This window comes from Pygocentrus nattereri, chromosome 9 (assembly GCF_015220715.1).
Source record: "Pygocentrus nattereri isolate fPygNat1 chromosome 9, fPygNat1.pri, whole genome shotgun sequence".
Classification (NCBI taxonomy): Eukaryota; Metazoa; Chordata; class Actinopteri; order Characiformes; family Serrasalmidae; genus Pygocentrus; species Pygocentrus nattereri.
In genome coordinates, this window is record NC_051219.1 from 38,591,422 (window position 1) to 38,608,016 (window position 16,595).

Here is a 16,595-nt window from a genome sequence, read left to right on the forward strand (position 1 = left end):
TGTGGCCACTTACTTATTGTAACAGTTCAGTCAAAGGGAAACTCCTTTTGTTTCAAATTTTTCCCATAAGGAAATCAGCAGGATGTCAAGAAAGTCATTCAGAGTGGTTTCATGTGAAATGCACCAGCCAGAATAGTTCACAGTGGTGGTAATAGGAAGCAGATGTCTGAAGAGTTTAAAGCATCCAAAAACATGTCACAGGTTAGGTAGTGTAGTTATAAACACACTGCCTGATTTCTGACAGTTTTATGATCATTTTGAGAACTCAGACAATGTGTAGGATCACTGGTGGTTTTAGATAGTAGACTACAAAACTTAGATTGACCCACTTTGAATGGCTTACATGACTTTGGATGACAATTTAGAAATGTTAAAAATCAGTGGACTTGCCCTTTAACTATTACTGATTACAAAACCCAGGACCAGAAGCTGGATTTAAAATCTCCCCTATAAAGACAACTGCATAAAGCCTTTAGCAACATAAATTAAGACTGCCTTACATCACTAGGAATGAACTTCTACACATTTAAGATCAATTACATTTATATGAGATCCATTTTTCAACAGCGGTTAAGCCAACAACTGGTTTCAACATTTTCACTCGCTCTTATCTCTGTCTCGGGGTAAGGCAGACTCAGAAATAATTCTCTAGGGACAGCTGACCAGTGCCTCCATCTGAGGTAATTGCAAAGAGATCTTTCTTCCCATAATTCTTGAATATCAACACCTTCAAACAAAATAACACAGTCCTTTCTCTAAACTGACTCTAATATTCTAATATTAAATATATATTATATTTAACATATTTATATTAAATATATAATATTCTAATCAATATTCTAGGCTACATATTATTTCACATTATATTTAGCAAAATATTAGATTTTATATTATTTATTAATATACCTCATGTGTAACAGATGGTAATGAATGTACAATGAATAACAACAAACCTCAGTTTTCACTCCTTTTTATTTTTATAATCTAGAAAAAACAAAACAAACAAACAAACAAACAAACAAACAAAAAGATATCCGGTCTCAGTCTCGACTCAGAGGGTCGCGGTCTCAGTCTTGACTTCTAACTCACTCACTCAAGTTTAACAAGGCCGTACACAAGGAGGTGTGAAAACAACCTAGTGTTAGCTGAAATGGCAGAGTCTCTTGAGCATCCTGGACATGCAAGAAGCACAAGCTTTCTAAAACCTTTGGAGTACCACATGCTGGTGATTTTACATCAGCGCCACCATCCAACTTCTCATGAATCATCTGCACAGTCACTTTAAGAATCAGGCATTAAGCCTTTTTGCTGTTCTGTATTCTGTACAAACAGACACGTCGCTTCTATTCCAAAGTGAAACGGCATTTAATTGAGATTCATCACCAAAAATTAATAAACTGAAACAGTCTACAAATAATTGAAAGTAGAGCTAACATTAATACTTCACCTTAATGAGCACAGAACCACAAGGGTAACAACAATCCAGTGTCACACAAATCACAAGTCACGTTGTTTTTTTTGTACTTTTTATTATTTTGGTTTTCAGTAAATCTGTACAAGTAACAAACAAATTAGTGAGTGTGTTAAGAGTCTCTTTGAGACAAGTTAGTGCTCTTTATTTTTAAACTTCCTGTGTAGTAGTTGTCAATAACTTAAAGCCTTAGAACAATAATGTACAGTGCATAGACAACGTTTTGACGTCTATATTGAAAATTTAAGACAGAGGTCAGAATTGGCCATCACACAAACACTACATGAGGATGCAGGAGAGAAAAGGCATCTACTTATCGAGCGCGGTTTCATATGGGAGTCAATGTTTCAAATGCATTATTGCTTTTAATTAGGTGAACTACTAAAATAAGCTTAATTTTCATGGTAACACGACCAAAAAGTGAAAAGTGGTTCTCAAACAGGGGGGCACTGAGGACAGGTTTGAGAATCACTGCATTAATGAATGGGTTGACTTCTGTGTGAGTAACAGATTGGTAAGGCAAATTACTACAGTACATACTTGTTTGGCAAAACAAACCAAATAATAAAATCACCGTCTTGCAATAAGGAAAAAACAGCAGTTTCAACTTGTACACCAAAACCCTACAACAATAGAGTTTTTGTTCTTACCTAAACGCCGCAGCAGCTTCAAATCGGATCTGATATGGACTCGATACCCTACACAATTAATCTAATGCCGCTAGCCTTTAATATTGCAAGTACAAGTTACACAAATTCACACGTAGGGCACCTCTTAAAACAAGAGGGCAAAACATCGGTATATTATTGAAAATGTGCGTGCGTATGCATGTGTTTACTGGTTCATCATGCCAGGTGCTCAAGTTGAGGTCTTTGTAAGCATGTAGGCTGTCACGGCAACCGTTACAACAGCGACAGGCATCCACCTGATCCATCTTTCCTGAAATGGCAAGAAGACACACAGATGACACTCCAGTCAGCATTATCTCTTCTGTCTGACCATGTTAAACACACACAGACAAACACGCACAGTGACAGGGGGTGTCAGGAACAAGGGGGACGCCAACGGCGGAGCAGACAGAGTCGAAACACGTGGAAAGCTGGGATGGTTAGAAGAGCTATGAGCTAGGCAGGGCAGCCTACAAGTAAAGACAGTTTGTCAGAGACATTTGTTAACATGGCAAGGGGTAACAGACAGATGTCTGTTAATTATGAGGTAGACCTGGAAGAGGAGGACAAGGAGTGTTTCGAGAATGATCTGCCAATGTGTTTTGGCTCAGGCAAATGCATGACATAGGACGGAGTGTTTTTTTTGTTTTTTTTGGCACAGGCCAAGATGGCTGACGCAGAAGCAGAGAAAAAAGGTGCGAGGGGACGGAAGCACTGTGTACCTTTCTACCACAATGGGCCGAAGCACCAATACAGCAAAGCCAGGACAAGGCCGATGACTACGGCTAGGATGGGCGGCAATAAAGACAGCTAAAGGAGGAAAGGGATAATACAAAAACAAAACAAAAAACAAACAAAAAATCATCCTAGGAAGATTTTAAGCAACTTGATATGAAAGACATGTGCTGAACAGCTTCAAATGGGTCGGAGAGTGAGCCGTTCTCTCTAATAGACACAATACACAAATGTTTTTGAATGGTATGGACTGCACCTTAAAATTTGGTTAAAAAAAAAAAGCTCCAGCACCTGTAACAAGGAACCCAAATTAAAATAAAACGAAAACCTGAACTCAATAGCGCTCTGTCAAACAAAATCTGTAATTTCAGGGACAATACACAGTGTACTGGTGATCATTCCTCTTGAACTGTCCCTATTGTCTGCTCCCTGTTTGGTGTGATGAGAAGTAATGAAGAAATAAAACCCACTTGGTTGCTTTTCTCCTGCAGAGCTTTCAGGGTGGCTTGGCACTGCTTCAGCTCCAAGCCGAGAGATTGCTTCTCCTGCTCTGTCTGCTCACACCTCTCCCTCAGGCCTGACAGCTCGGTCTGTGTCTCCTCGTACTGAAAAATGAACAAAGAGAGCGATAGGAAGTACAGTTAGAAAGTAAATTCTACTGTCCTACAAACTAATCAAATGAAAGCTCATAGCTCATAGACAATTCTGATGTTTTTTCTCCTAAACTTAAAGCAGTCCACACCTACAAGTATTAAGAGACAATAAAGCAGTATTTGGATGGGATTAGTTTTCCACAGGGAGCTGGGATAATGTCGGTTTACCACAGTAAGTCTAATATTTATGATTAATTCATGTGGAATAAGAAATCTCAACTGAATGCACTGTCATTTCCATTATAACTAGATTGAGAATTCACAGCCAACAGTATTGCATAAAACCACTCTTTTTCCTAAAAATCTTACATTTTAATGTTCAGAGTCATGCACTTGAAGTATCTATAGGCTTGATTAGCCACAGAGAACAAGCAAATATTTCTTTGCATGCTTCCATACTTAAGAAACTCCTTTTCCACAGTACATGACATTATTTCAACTGACATGTTGATATAACCCGGAGTTAGATTCAGAGTAGGAAAAAAGTCTTGATATCTTTACTGTGCACAGTCTATAAAAATGACTGACATGTTGCATTCGGTCAGGAAAAATTACTGCAAAAAGGGCTACCGAGTGGCCCAGCCGTCTAAGCATTGGCCCTATCATCAGGAGATCGGGAGTTCAATCCTGGGTGATGCTACAGCCATCCGTAGCCAGGAGAGCACAATTGGCCTCGCTGTCTTTGGGTGGGCAGAATGGCCCCCTACTCCCCTCCAACACTCAACACAATGCTTGTCAGCTCAGGCGTCTGTTAGCTGACGTAACAGATCTGGCAGTTGGAGCTTTCCTCCGAGCGTGTTCAGCTGTTCAATGATGTTGCGTGAGCAGCAGATTGAAAAGAAGCAGTGGCCTCCTAGCATTGATAGCATCATGTGATTGGGGTAGTCCTAACTAGCAGGTGGAATTGAAGACGATTAAATTGGGAAGAAAATTGTGTAAAAATGCAAAATAAATAAATAAATAAATAAATAAATAAAAATTACTGCAAAATGCTAGCAAAAAAGACATTAACCCATCCCCTCATGTTAAACTAATCCTATCTTAATAGTGCTTAAGAGATGCAGAACCATAGTGAAGTGACCAATGTATAAAATGCACAGTGCTACCACCATGAAAGCTCATTTTACAAGTTCTGAAGATAATCAAATTCTAGCTTAACAAGCTAGCAGCAAGAAATAATGCAACTTACATTCTTCTGTGTGCCAGTCAACTGTGTTGTCCATAATACCATCAAACAGGTCCTACCTCTTTTTGCAGCTCTTTGGTCCTGCTGCTACTCTGCTCCAGCTGGCTGTTTACTCTCTGGTGCTCGTCCTGCAGAGTGCTCAGCCGCGTTTGCAGGTCAACTTGTGTCTTCTCCAGGACCTGCACTGTACTGGTGAGATTCAAGCTGTGCTTCTTGCAGCTGAAGGGAGCCAGAGGAGGGACCAAACACATATTAGATAAAATCATGACATCCTTACTGTATCGTTGTACTAACATGATTAGCAACACTGAGTTGGATTTAGTTAAAGGTGATTTACTACACTTCTTTAACTGTTTGAGCTTAGACACATTATGACTCAAAAGATTGTCCCTACATGCCTGCAATAACACAACAGGGTACATAATAGTGCATTCAGTCAATAAGGTGCCAAAATACAAATTTCGCTACATGTGAGCTAACACTGCTGCACACTGAATGGACATGATAAAACAAGCAAATACAACCAAAAACAAAGCAGGAAGCTTTGCAGAGTGTGGTAGTTAGGAGCTGGTGTTATGTTTTGTGTTGAAATTTAATGGCAGACTTTTCAGCGGCACTTTTTCAGTGCACAAGACTGATATTTCAAATCAATTCAGTGACATTTCACAGCAAAATATACAAAAGCGTATCAGGTCTGGAACCTTCTGATGTGGCACTAGTCATAATAGCAGCAGGTTTTAAAAAATTAATTCATTTCCATCAGTTGCTAATATGGGCATGATGCTGACTACAGAATGACGCACGATTCAGAGGTCTATTAGAATGTACTGCATGGTGATCCTTAAAAAAAAAAAAAAAAAAAACTGAAACAGGGAAACCATCCAGGTTTACCCCCTCTATTAATGACTTTGTCGGCCGTTCAAGCTCAACTTTCCTGTGTTAAGTTTGTAATTTCAAAGGTTTATAAGTTTACAAGGACTGAGTACACCATAAAGTACTGCATTTCTCAACCAATGAGATGCATGAAGACTGGTCCCTGCATCATTAAGGGGCGGTGCATAGAGTGGTGGAGGCGGACCTGTCCAGTTCTTTCTCCAGCTGCTGCAGTTTGCTCAGGAGTTGGTCATTCTCAGTGCGCAGGGTGCTGCATTCGCTCTGCAGGCTGCTCTTCTCCTTTTGCTGCTGCACAGACAGATGCTCTCTCTCTGACCTGAGAGACACACACTCCCTCTGCAGGCTCTCATAGTCCCGCTGCGCCTTCTCCAGCTCAATCGCTGAATCACGCACACACACAAAAATACAGACGTTAGCACATATTCCATCCAAAACACACACTCACAAGCACAGGGGAATATACTCAAGCAAAAGCGCACAGACACACTCAACACAAACTACTCAGTTACATAACTGCTGCAGAGATATGAGTCATCGTTCTTATGAGCGTCACATAAATACAAACATTCCTATGAGTGTCGTATGATGGTCTCTTTGCTCTTCATGTCACTTCTCTGACTTGCACTCACTTGCAGCTTTCTGTACAAGCCATATTTTTTCAGCGAAATGTAATGGGTGTGGAAGACACATAAGCTAGCCTTACTTTCGTGTTTGTGGGACACAGAATCAATACAGCCAATCAATGATGCCCATTTATCAGCCCTGCAACCACAGAAGTGCTTCCACTGCTCTGCCTGTACAAGAGCCTAAGGTTTTGCAATATTCATAATCTTTTTTTTTTACATAGTCAGTTTTTTTTAACAGTATGCACTTTATTGTTCAATAAAACAACATTTCCTGGATGTTAACAACAACTAGATTTTTACTAATGTTTGAGGTTTAAATTGACAGTTCCCTTGTTCTTATTTATTTAAGCCAACTTTTCTAGCATTATACTACTCATAATGGTGGCTAAAACCACCTACAGTACAATTAGGCAAAAATAGGGATGGGCGATACAGCAAAAATAAAAATAAGTGTAATACTTTAACACATTTTCATGATAAACGATATGCGAAATATGACATTTGATAGAGTGGAACAGACAGAATGCACCAGCATTTGCAACAGTAGTGTTACATTTAAAAAAATCTCAAAAATATGTATCTTTTTTATGCAACATTTCACATCCTATGCTACACAAAATCTATTTAAACAGGATTAATTGCACTCCCTCTAATGAAGCATGGTCAGGGTTCTGAAACACATGTCCACGATATACCTAGAAAAGCTCCAGTTTATCATTCTGAAGATAAAATTTCGTAATGCTGCCTACCCTCTAGGTAAAGAAGTTTACAGTGTACATCGCTGTGGACAGTACCTTGCTGTTTAGCAGCTTTGTCCCTCTGCTGGTTCTGCTTCTGGTGAGAGGCATGCAGGCCTTCAATCTCACGCTCGTACTTATTTGCCGCCAGCTGCCATTTCTCCAGCTCAGTGGTCAGCGTTGCTAGGTTGCCCTTTAGGGCGCTAACCTCATGATCCCTCTCAGCTGCTGTCTTCTCCATTGTGCGGCGCAACACCTGTACCTCTTCTTGAGCCGCATGCACTTCCTGTCTCATACTGAAGATGGTACTGTCCTTCTGATCCCTGAGATGTTCCATGTCATCCTGTAATTTCTGAAGCTGAGCTTTACAAAGGCAGAGAAGAAACAAATGATACATTAACAATACATCCACATTATATATGTACACACTGCAGCCCGCCAGGTATGATGAATCAGCGTGTAATATGCTACAGTTAGAGAGATCTTACTTTGAAGGCTTTTCATCTGCTTTGCTGACTCCTCTGCCTGCTGCTTGCTGGCCTTCTTCTCCTCTTCAAGAAGTCCTGTAATGTGTTGCACAGACCATCAGGAGGACATAATGACAACAATAAACTGATAATTAATTTAAGCACTGAAGTAGGTTTATAAAGAATTATATTGTTAGCTGTTGTTAAGCACTGAGCCGAAGATCAAAGTGAGAGATACTAAGCCTACCACCTTAAGATAATTTTGGCACTATGACCATGATGCATAGATCGTGAACGGTTTAGCTTTTTGGGTAAATGTTATGGTGCTGGCTTGCTTAATTAAGACAAGAGAAATAGGTAGATCATAATACTGATAGATAATCACAATAGTCTCCTAGAAACATTCTGGCTCCTGTTACCCCTAAACCTGAAGCGTGTTATGTTAGTTTGGTTAAGGTTTGTTCTTGGCTGTCAACATTCAATTCTAGCCACACCACAACAACCAATAGACACGTACTGTAATTTTGTCAATAATTATTTAAAAGGTGTTAATTAACAGATTATAGTTTCTTGAAAATGAAGTGATAAACAATATTGCTTATGTGGCTAATTTTAGGGCGGGCAGGACTAACAGCCTTTTGAGAGCCGAGTGTCAGCTTTTGTTTATGGGCTTAGCCAATGGATGTGACTCACTGTGTGTGTGTGTGTGTGTGTATATATATATATATATATATATATATATATATAAAAAAATTCCTTGTACATCTAAGTCACTTGACAAAGTAATTCTGACCATTCTAAATCCAAACATGGACCTTCAAACCTGAGGGGAATGGCCCTTGTCCTATATATGCCATGCATGCCTTTTACCTTGTAGCTCTATACACTTCTGTTTTCCCGCAGTGGCCTGGTCATGGGCTTCCTTCAGCTCCTGGTTCAGGTGCTGAATCACCTTTTCCGACTCACTGGCCTCCATGGAGCTCCGACTCAACTCATCTAGGCAGACACATATATTACAGCTTTGGTGAATTACTTCAAGCATAGCCAGACTCACATTTTTCACATAAAGAAACTATATCAGAGACTTTTATGGATTATAATGGATTGAACCAAATCATGAGGTTATCTTACTTAGTGTGCTAACTCAGAGCTTAGATTACCTGATTGAACCAAGGAATCCCGTTTTGTGAAATACCACCCTGATGTTTGGCCACCACTGACTTACTTTTTTTTTTTTTAATCTTGACACATTACCTGGCAGTTCTGCTCTCCTCCAGAGTTCAAACTCAGACTGGCCATAGGTTAAATTTAGACTGGAAGGAAGTGCAAGATAATTTCCCCTGAGGTGGGTAAATGGGTCTATTCCATAAATTAATAACTTGACCCAGAATAGATTTACCCTAAAAACATTAAGTCACGAGCTCATTTCTAAACTAGGGCCCTTGTCACTATTAAAGATGAACAGCCTTCTTTTTTACAAGAAACTGTCTAAGAAATGCAGTCAGAAGTAGCCTGTACTTACCACTGACGCAAACCACAACAATACAAGCCATTTCACAACACATTTACATGCCTTCATTTCTACATAAAGGTTTTTTAGCTTCTGCTTGGAGGGCTCTCAATAAGTAGCACAGAGTTCTTCTAAAATTGGGTTGCAGAGAACCAGGCCATTATATCGACTGCTCCAAAAAGACATGACCTCATCCTGCAAGCTCAAAACACATTCAAGACTGTGCACCATAAATGGTGATTTTAGGGAGATATCAATGCATGCAGATGCAGGAATTCAGGAAAACAACACTGCACATATCCTGCATGAGTCAGCTGTAACAGGCGAGCCAAACACACTGTCCATGCCAAACATGCCCTTCAGAAGTTGCAGGGAGGGTGACAGAGTGAGGACATTAAGGATTCATGAATTCCTGGGTTGTATAAGTCTCAGTCTCATGCTCATCGGTGCCACTCTGGATCAGGCACACGACCTCACTGCAGTGTGAGGACACATAGGAACACTCTGGCCTATATTAGTGCTCTAACGGTACACATGAGCATGACAGACAGACAGATAGACAGAAAAACGGACAGACTGACCACAGATAAAGTCAGATGCATAGATGGCAAGAGGCATGTCAACAGGCATATCATTCCTTCTGAAAGACAGCTGGTCATGCATTGCGTCAAAGAAAAATGTGATCCTGTATTCATATCTGTAGTAGACAGAGTACTGTATTCATCTCATCAATGCTGCGCCGCAGGCATTATGTTCCATGCATAAATCCGTACAAGATGTATTTTACTGGCAACATCAAATCAAGTAGAAAGCTGTACTAGATGAATAATGGCTACTATCAGTGTACACTGTGTGCTTTCATCACCTCAAATAGGCTACATAACCTGCATAGTTCAGTACACAGAATGCCCTTAACAGTTTGAGAGTATTTAGCCAGCACATTTTCTTTCTACCTTATATAGACAAGCTCTCTTTGCAGCCTCTCTGGACCAAAGAGTGCACTGACAGATACTTTAAACATAAGCTTAGAAGAAGCAAACTATAGTCAGGAAAACCCTGGTACACACATGAAGTGATAAAACTACATTCTGTTAGTCCAAAAGCTGTAGTTACACTTCAGTTACCTTTTATTAGTGACACTTTATTCGGGGGATCCTTCAGTTGTTGACCCTCCATGTTCTCTTCTGTAACAGAAGACCAAGAAAACCAAGTGCTGTAGCTTAGTTACCCTTACTAGCTTAAAAAAACTTTCAAGTAAGGGTGGTCATTTAAAAACTACTGGTAATTAAACCGACGATGGTACAACTACTTTCAAATGTGATCATATTTAAGCATTACCCGGCCTGTTTTTGATGAAACTTAGTGATATAGCCAAACATGCTAAAATGGCTAACAGTCAGCCGTTATGAATCAAAGGTTAATGACAGTGACACAAATAAATCCGTTGACGACAGCAAGTGACAACTGGTGTATCACTGATGCTCAACATTACGTAACACCAATTATATAATATGCATAACACTGCGTTTTTATAACGAAATTTAAACAGCACACGACAACGCTGAACGCTGATAATCAGTACTAAAAGTTACCTGAAGCTGCAGCGCCGTTTGCCGATGCTGAGGAGGAGCAGCGTTTCGGGTCTTCAAATCTTTCACACATTCGCGTTTCTGAGGAGATGTTGGACGATTCCATTTCGGGGAATGGGAGAGGCAGCTAGCACAAGTGTGGTGTTCGTAAAGCAGAGCTTAAGTTTCTGACTTCGAGCCTGGGCTGATATTTGTGTTAATAAGAGTTAAATAAAAAAGCGCCCCTTGGGTTGTTGTTATGGAACATCTACGAAGGTTTCCGTTTAGATCTTCACTGCAAGTCTCCCCTGAAACCGCTCATTCGTAGGTCTCGCTTGGCCCACATGGTCATGCATCCGAGCACAGGCAGCCAAGGGAGGCTGCAGCTGCGTGCCCGCACAGTCAGGCCCTTTGTTTCACTGCCCGGGGCGAAAGTGATGCACTCGAGTGGGCTCCATCTTACAAGGTGGTCGCTTGTATGCATGTGTCCCATGACCCTCCTATGTCATGAGGGCTCGGTGTCATTGGCGTTGATATATGCATAATCAGAAAAGTTTGTTCCTTGGTGGTTAAAAAAAAAGAAACAGGAAGAAAGCTCTGTTTTTATGAGCCATTATTATTCATTATTTTTAGTTGATTTTAGAACGGAATGATCACACTGGGCATTACAGTAAATACCTCAAATAAGAGAAAGTATCAGCCATTTTTTGCGCCTTGGTGCATGTGAAGTGTCCCATGGCGTCATCTCTAAATACACAATTAGTGTTGCCCCAATAAGCAGCGTGAGAGCACTGGCGACACTTAACTACTGGTCTTTGTTGTGATGGCTTTCTGAATATAGTGTCACGTTAGGCTTTTTCAAATGATTTTGCTCCTTGCTGCATGTAAAGCATCTATTAGATACCAGCTCTAAATACTGATAAAACCTACACACTTAAACTGATGGTTCCTCAAGGTTTCTTCAGTTTTATGGTTTTAAACAGAACCATGAACGCTCAAGGAATCCGTTGCATGATTACTGTGTTCTTTGCATCATGAAAACATTCTTCAGAATGTGCTGAAGATGGTTCTGTATAGAACCTTTTTTGAAAAAAAAAACTTAAAACACACTTTAAAAAAGATGGTTTCTTGAAAAGGTAATGGTTCTTTTCAGAATCGTGTATTCCATATAGAATCATTTAATTCATAAATTTGGTGAAATGGTGAAATGGCTGATGGAGAATGAGTTCTAAATTGATCAATACTGAACCTTTTTGAAAATGGTCCTATATAGCTACAGAAAGGGTTTGTCTATTGTTACAAGCTTGACCTCGTAACAACAGCAAAACCATTTTGGTGCTATATAGAACCATTTTCAAACAGGTTCTATATGCAACCATAGAACACTTTCTTATCAGTCTGACTAATCTTTTCATTAGTGCTTGTTTAAGTATTTTAAAATCAGGGCACGACATATAGGAAATATGCTCCATTGCCAAACTCAATTAGCAGCTTCTTTGCAAACACTGAAGTTCCAACTAAGGCCTGAGTAGCCTGATTAATCAATATGATGATAAGTTATTAATCCTATTGTTACTGAGCTCTACTAAAGCCCGAGTAGACGGATAAATCAGGGTGAATCAGTTATTAAACTCAGTGTTACTGAGCTTTACTAAAGCCTGAGTAGACTGATAAATCAAGGTGATAATCAGTTATTAATCTCAGTGTTACTGAGCTTTACTAAAGCCTGAGTAGACTGATAAATCAAGGTGATAATCAGTTATTAATCTCAGTGGTACTGAGCTCCGCCAAAGCCTGAGAAGACTGATAAATCAAGGTGATAATCAGTTATTAACCTCAGTGTTACTGAGCTCTGCTAAAGCCTGAGTAGACTGATAAATCAAGGTGATAATCAGTTATTAATCTAAGTGGTACTGAGCTCCGCTAAAGCCTGAGTAGACTGATAAATCAAGGTGAATCAGTTATTAAACTCAGTGTTACTGAGCTTTACTAAAGCCTGAGTAGACTGAAAAATCAAGGAGATAATCAGTTATTAATCTCAGTGTTACTGAGCTTTACTAAAGCCTGAGTAGACTGATAAATCAAGGTGATAATCAGTTATTAATCTCAGTGGTACTGAGCTCCGCTAAAGCCTGAGAAGACTGATAAATCAATGTGATAAGCCAGTTATTTATCTCATAATTAATAAAGCTCTTGTCATAATCTCTTTAACAGTGGACATGTTTGCATTGAGTGATAAGCTTAGCATAGGTGTTGTACTGGACTCCTGTTTGGGGGATTGTGGGGGCAGCAGTGGACTGAAGCAGGTGGTGAGTTTTGTTTTATTTAAATGGTAAGCAAATTTTTTCACAAAACATATTAACTGAAGAATTACATCAAGAAAACTATTAACCAGTAAAAGTTAGGAATTAAGTAAAACTAAATTCCCTGTGCCTTATTCAGATATGTTCTAAATTTATTCTGAATATGCTACTTTTTATGTATTGCAATTGAATACATTACTCAATACTTTTAAGACAGTGTATTCAGTATTCAGTCATCACTGCTTGTGCAACTTATAGACAAAATTACTTTGTCATGCTTGTAAATACAACTGGAAACAATCTTAACACTTTTTATCTTGCGTTTACTCAGGCTCTCTTTCAATAAACATTGATCAGTAGGACACAGTTCTTGCATCAGTTTCCTGTTTGCCTTTTTAATAAATGAAATTACAAGCAGGGCAAAGGAGATGGACAGACAGGTAGAGATGCAGACAGACAGGCATGTGCACAGCCAGAGAAGGAGAGAATGACAGAAATATGTAATGTTTCGTATTGTATAATAAAAAGACTTACTTACAAAACTCTTACCTCTAACCCACTCTTCCTCCTGGCATGATAACAAAGAAAAATAAAATAAAGAGAATAAAAGCAAGTGACTACTAGCCTCCATAGTTGCCATGGTTACTGCGCAAGCCCATGTCTTATTCACAGCACAGGCCTGTTTGATTGTGTCCTCATAAATGGCATTGGCAGAAGGAAGAAAGGGGAAAACACAACCTGTACTGAAGATCCTGGGCCTGAGATGACCTTGTCCTCTGCTGTCAATATCTGTATGAAAAGGATGAGTCACTCTCCATAAATCTTATTAATATCTCCCACTTGCTGATTTTACATGGGATTGGGGTGAAGCTGCCGCCTGCCACAGCTTTTCATGCTCTTTTAATAAAGAGCTGGACCTCAGAGGATTTAAAAGCCCCTTACCTGAAAAGATTTTTAGGCTTGGATCATCAGGCTCTCTCTCTCTCTCTCTCTCTCTCTCTCTCTCCCTCCCTCTCCCTATTTCTCTTTAACATCCTCTTTAATCTGTAGCTGACTCTTACATAATGGATACATACAAAATGACCATTTGACATAAGAGCTTATATCTTTGATGAATGGCCTGATATGTTTATTCATTTAAACTGAGCCAGAAAAATCAAAAGTAAGTAAAATATGCACAAGGGTTAATAATACAACTCAATGTGTGGACCATTCTACTCATTTAGCTTAAACTGCAGTCCCAGAATATAAATGCAGTCCCAGAATATTTATATAAATATAAATATAAAGTGTTATGTTGTGAAGGCTGTCCCAAACCCTAACCCCTAATTTTCAACTAAATGTGTGAAAATGTTACTTTTTGTTGCATTATTTTCAGTGTTGTTTTTAAATATATCTTTTTTACTTCTATTAAAGGATGCTTGAAAGTTTTAGATTTATCATAGATTTAATTTTTAGTTTTAGGCCTAAGATAGAAATGTAACTAACGATATATATATATATATATATATATATATATATATATATATATATATATATATAAAACTGTTGTTGGAAGAAAATCTTGTATCTCTATTTTTGATGTTTTTCAGTTTTTGACATAACTTGAAAATAGCTGTCATCCTTTACATTGTGTGAAAACTGCATGATGAATGGACCAAAGTAAATGGCCCAAAATGACTTCTTTCCAAGTGTGGCTCCATTAACGTACATTAAAAGTAAAGTAGATTTTTCCCTTCTCCTATAAAGTCACCATTTTGGAGATATGAGGTTTTCTTCCAACAACAGCAATGTATATATATATATATATATATATATATATATATATACATACATATATAAAAGAAAATACAGTCATATGTAAAACTTCCATTAAATTATGTTGTGTTGATTTCCCTGCAAATTTTGCAATTTATTTGCTGGACTTAAGAATAAACATATAAACATAAAACATTAAATGTGCCCCAACTGTGCACAGGCCACATTTTTACATTTAATTTTTTCCCAACATGTTAAATTCAGCAAACAAATAATAACTGCAATAAAATATGCAAAACTGTGTTTTGTGGAAGATGCGTTAACTTATTTACACTTAGAAACATGTAATTTGATAAGGGGCACAAACTTTTGCACACCATTGTATTTCTGTAGTAATACCTAAATGAACGAAATTGCCTAGTTGGAACTGCATTAAATGTCCAGAGGATTATGTCTTTTTCACAATACACAATTAATCACAATTAATGTTATCTATTAGAAATTATTCAGATTTAACCAGAATTTATATTTAATTATGCTAACCGATCTAGGCTTATCATCAAAATCATTTTATCTGTACAGTATTTGTGCTGAAACAAGTTGAAACGCAACGAACTGAATTAGATAATTAATGAAAGAAAGGCTAATTAAAGAGATTAAATGGAGTTTGAAGGTAGTGCTGAGTCTCTTAAGGGGAACAGCGTAAACCTGGACGACCCAATGTGTTCCAGCTGGGCAAAAGCAGACTAAAGCCAGCAGAAAGGCTGATCGGGGTTGACGACAGACACACGGCTGCTGCATGACTCAGAGAGAGGCCATGTGTGTGCGTGTGAGTGTGTTTCTGGTCCAGGGCCGACAGGTAAATTGTCCCGGTGAGGGGGGTAGCTCTGCAGGCTCCTGCTGTGAGGTGAGAGGGGAGAACAGATGGCAGGAAGGACAGACAGAGGGAAAAACAGTGTCAAGAGAAGAAGCCTGCTATCTCTCTCTCACACACACACAAAAGCACAGGGTAATTTTCCCCTTACCCCAAATGTACTCGATCAACTAAGACGTCTGATTTCCACAGCTTCCTTGGAGCCATGAGGCTAATGTAGCTAACAAGTAACTGGAAGTTTATGTATGTTTGCATCACACAAAACAAGTGTTAGCAAGTCTATCTGACATTATATACTTTTATGACACTGCATGACATTCTGATATATAACTGAACAGACAAAAAGCATTTTACTGGGGGTTAGCTAGTTTGGTCGTCGGTGATGCCACAGCCATCCGTGGCCAGGAGTCCAAGAGGGCATAATTAGCCGAACTATCTCTGGGTGGCTAGGATGGCCCTTCTTCTCCCACGCCTCAACATGATGCTGGCCAATGCAGGCAACTGTTAACTAACATAACCGAATTAGCAGTTAAGCAGGCCTAGTTGTCCAATGATGCTATTTTAGTAGCAATTTAAAGGAAACAAACCCAAAACACTGCAATTGCGCATGCATGCATAGATCCATGAGGCTGTAGGATGTCCCATTTCTCATTTTAGTGATCATAGGGGTGCTCATCAGTGCTCTCTATGCACCCTTAGCATGGCATTTGGTAGCTATGCGACCTATTACCCAAAATGTCTTGGAAGACAGGTGAGGACCAGTCAGACTGGGTGGTTCTTGTTTACATGATTGAACTGAAGAGAAAGTTGGGTAAAAGAAAAATGGACAAAAGTACATAGCACAGTTACAATAGTAGCAGCAGCTATTGTTGACGTCTGAATAACGTCTTTAATTTTGTCCATTTTTATAGATACCAATATGTCATGCAGTCATAAACCACATTAGCCTATTTGACATTACTTTACAACTTGACAGTAAAATTGTGTGATGACTAGCTTTCTATTATGCTAAATGGTGTGCACAAACATGAGTTCTAGGTTCCCAGGGTTCTATGTTCAGCTCTTTATACATCAGAATTCAAAATGATGCAATAAAGACACATATGGAAATGTTCCTAAGTAACATCATGGATACATTCAAGGTC

General features: G+C 39.0%; 1 protein-coding gene across 2 annotated transcripts; it reads right to left on the minus strand.

Annotated features, from left to right (window-relative positions):
- Nucleotides 1-1,346: 1,346 nt before the first annotated feature.
- Nucleotides 1,347-10,901, minus strand: slmapb (sarcolemma associated protein b). 2 transcript variants are annotated; one of them, XM_017712737.2, is made up of 10 exons: nt 10,540-10,901; nt 10,072-10,131; nt 8,308-8,433; nt 7,459-7,533; nt 7,028-7,333; nt 5,792-5,987; nt 4,773-4,932; nt 3,345-3,479; nt 2,862-2,949; nt 1,347-2,410 (listed from the first exon to the last, which is right to left on the minus strand). In XM_017712737.2, exons 1-9 carry the CDS (start codon nt 10,640-10,642, stop codon nt 2,866-2,868), a joined length of 1,245 nt encoding a protein of 414 aa, XP_017568226.1. In that variant the 5' UTR covers nt 10,643-10,901; the 3' UTR covers nt 1,347-2,410; nt 2,862-2,865. The 2 variants fall into 2 exon arrangements, with proteins under 2 accessions (XP_017568226.1, XP_017568227.1); XM_017712738.2 differs by lacking the exon at nt 2,862-2,949 and having other exon boundaries at nt 10,540-10,899.
- Between the last annotated feature and the right edge of the window lie 5,694 nt (nt 10,902-16,595).

Bases quoted from the DNA above. Each gene is read 5' to 3' on its own strand.
- slmapb (XM_017712737.2), bottom strand. From the start codon at position 10,642: ATGGAATCGTCCAACATCTCCTCAGAAACGCGAATGTGTGAAAGATTT. The intron at 10,132-10,539 runs GTAACTTTTAGT...CTTCTGTTACAG, and splicing joins AAACGGCGCTGCAGCTTCAG to AAGAGAACATGGAGGGTCAA. The intron at 7,334-7,458 runs GTAAGATCTCTC...GCCTTTGTAAAG, and splicing joins GCAGATGAAAAGCCTTCAAA to CTCAGCTTCAGAAATTACAG.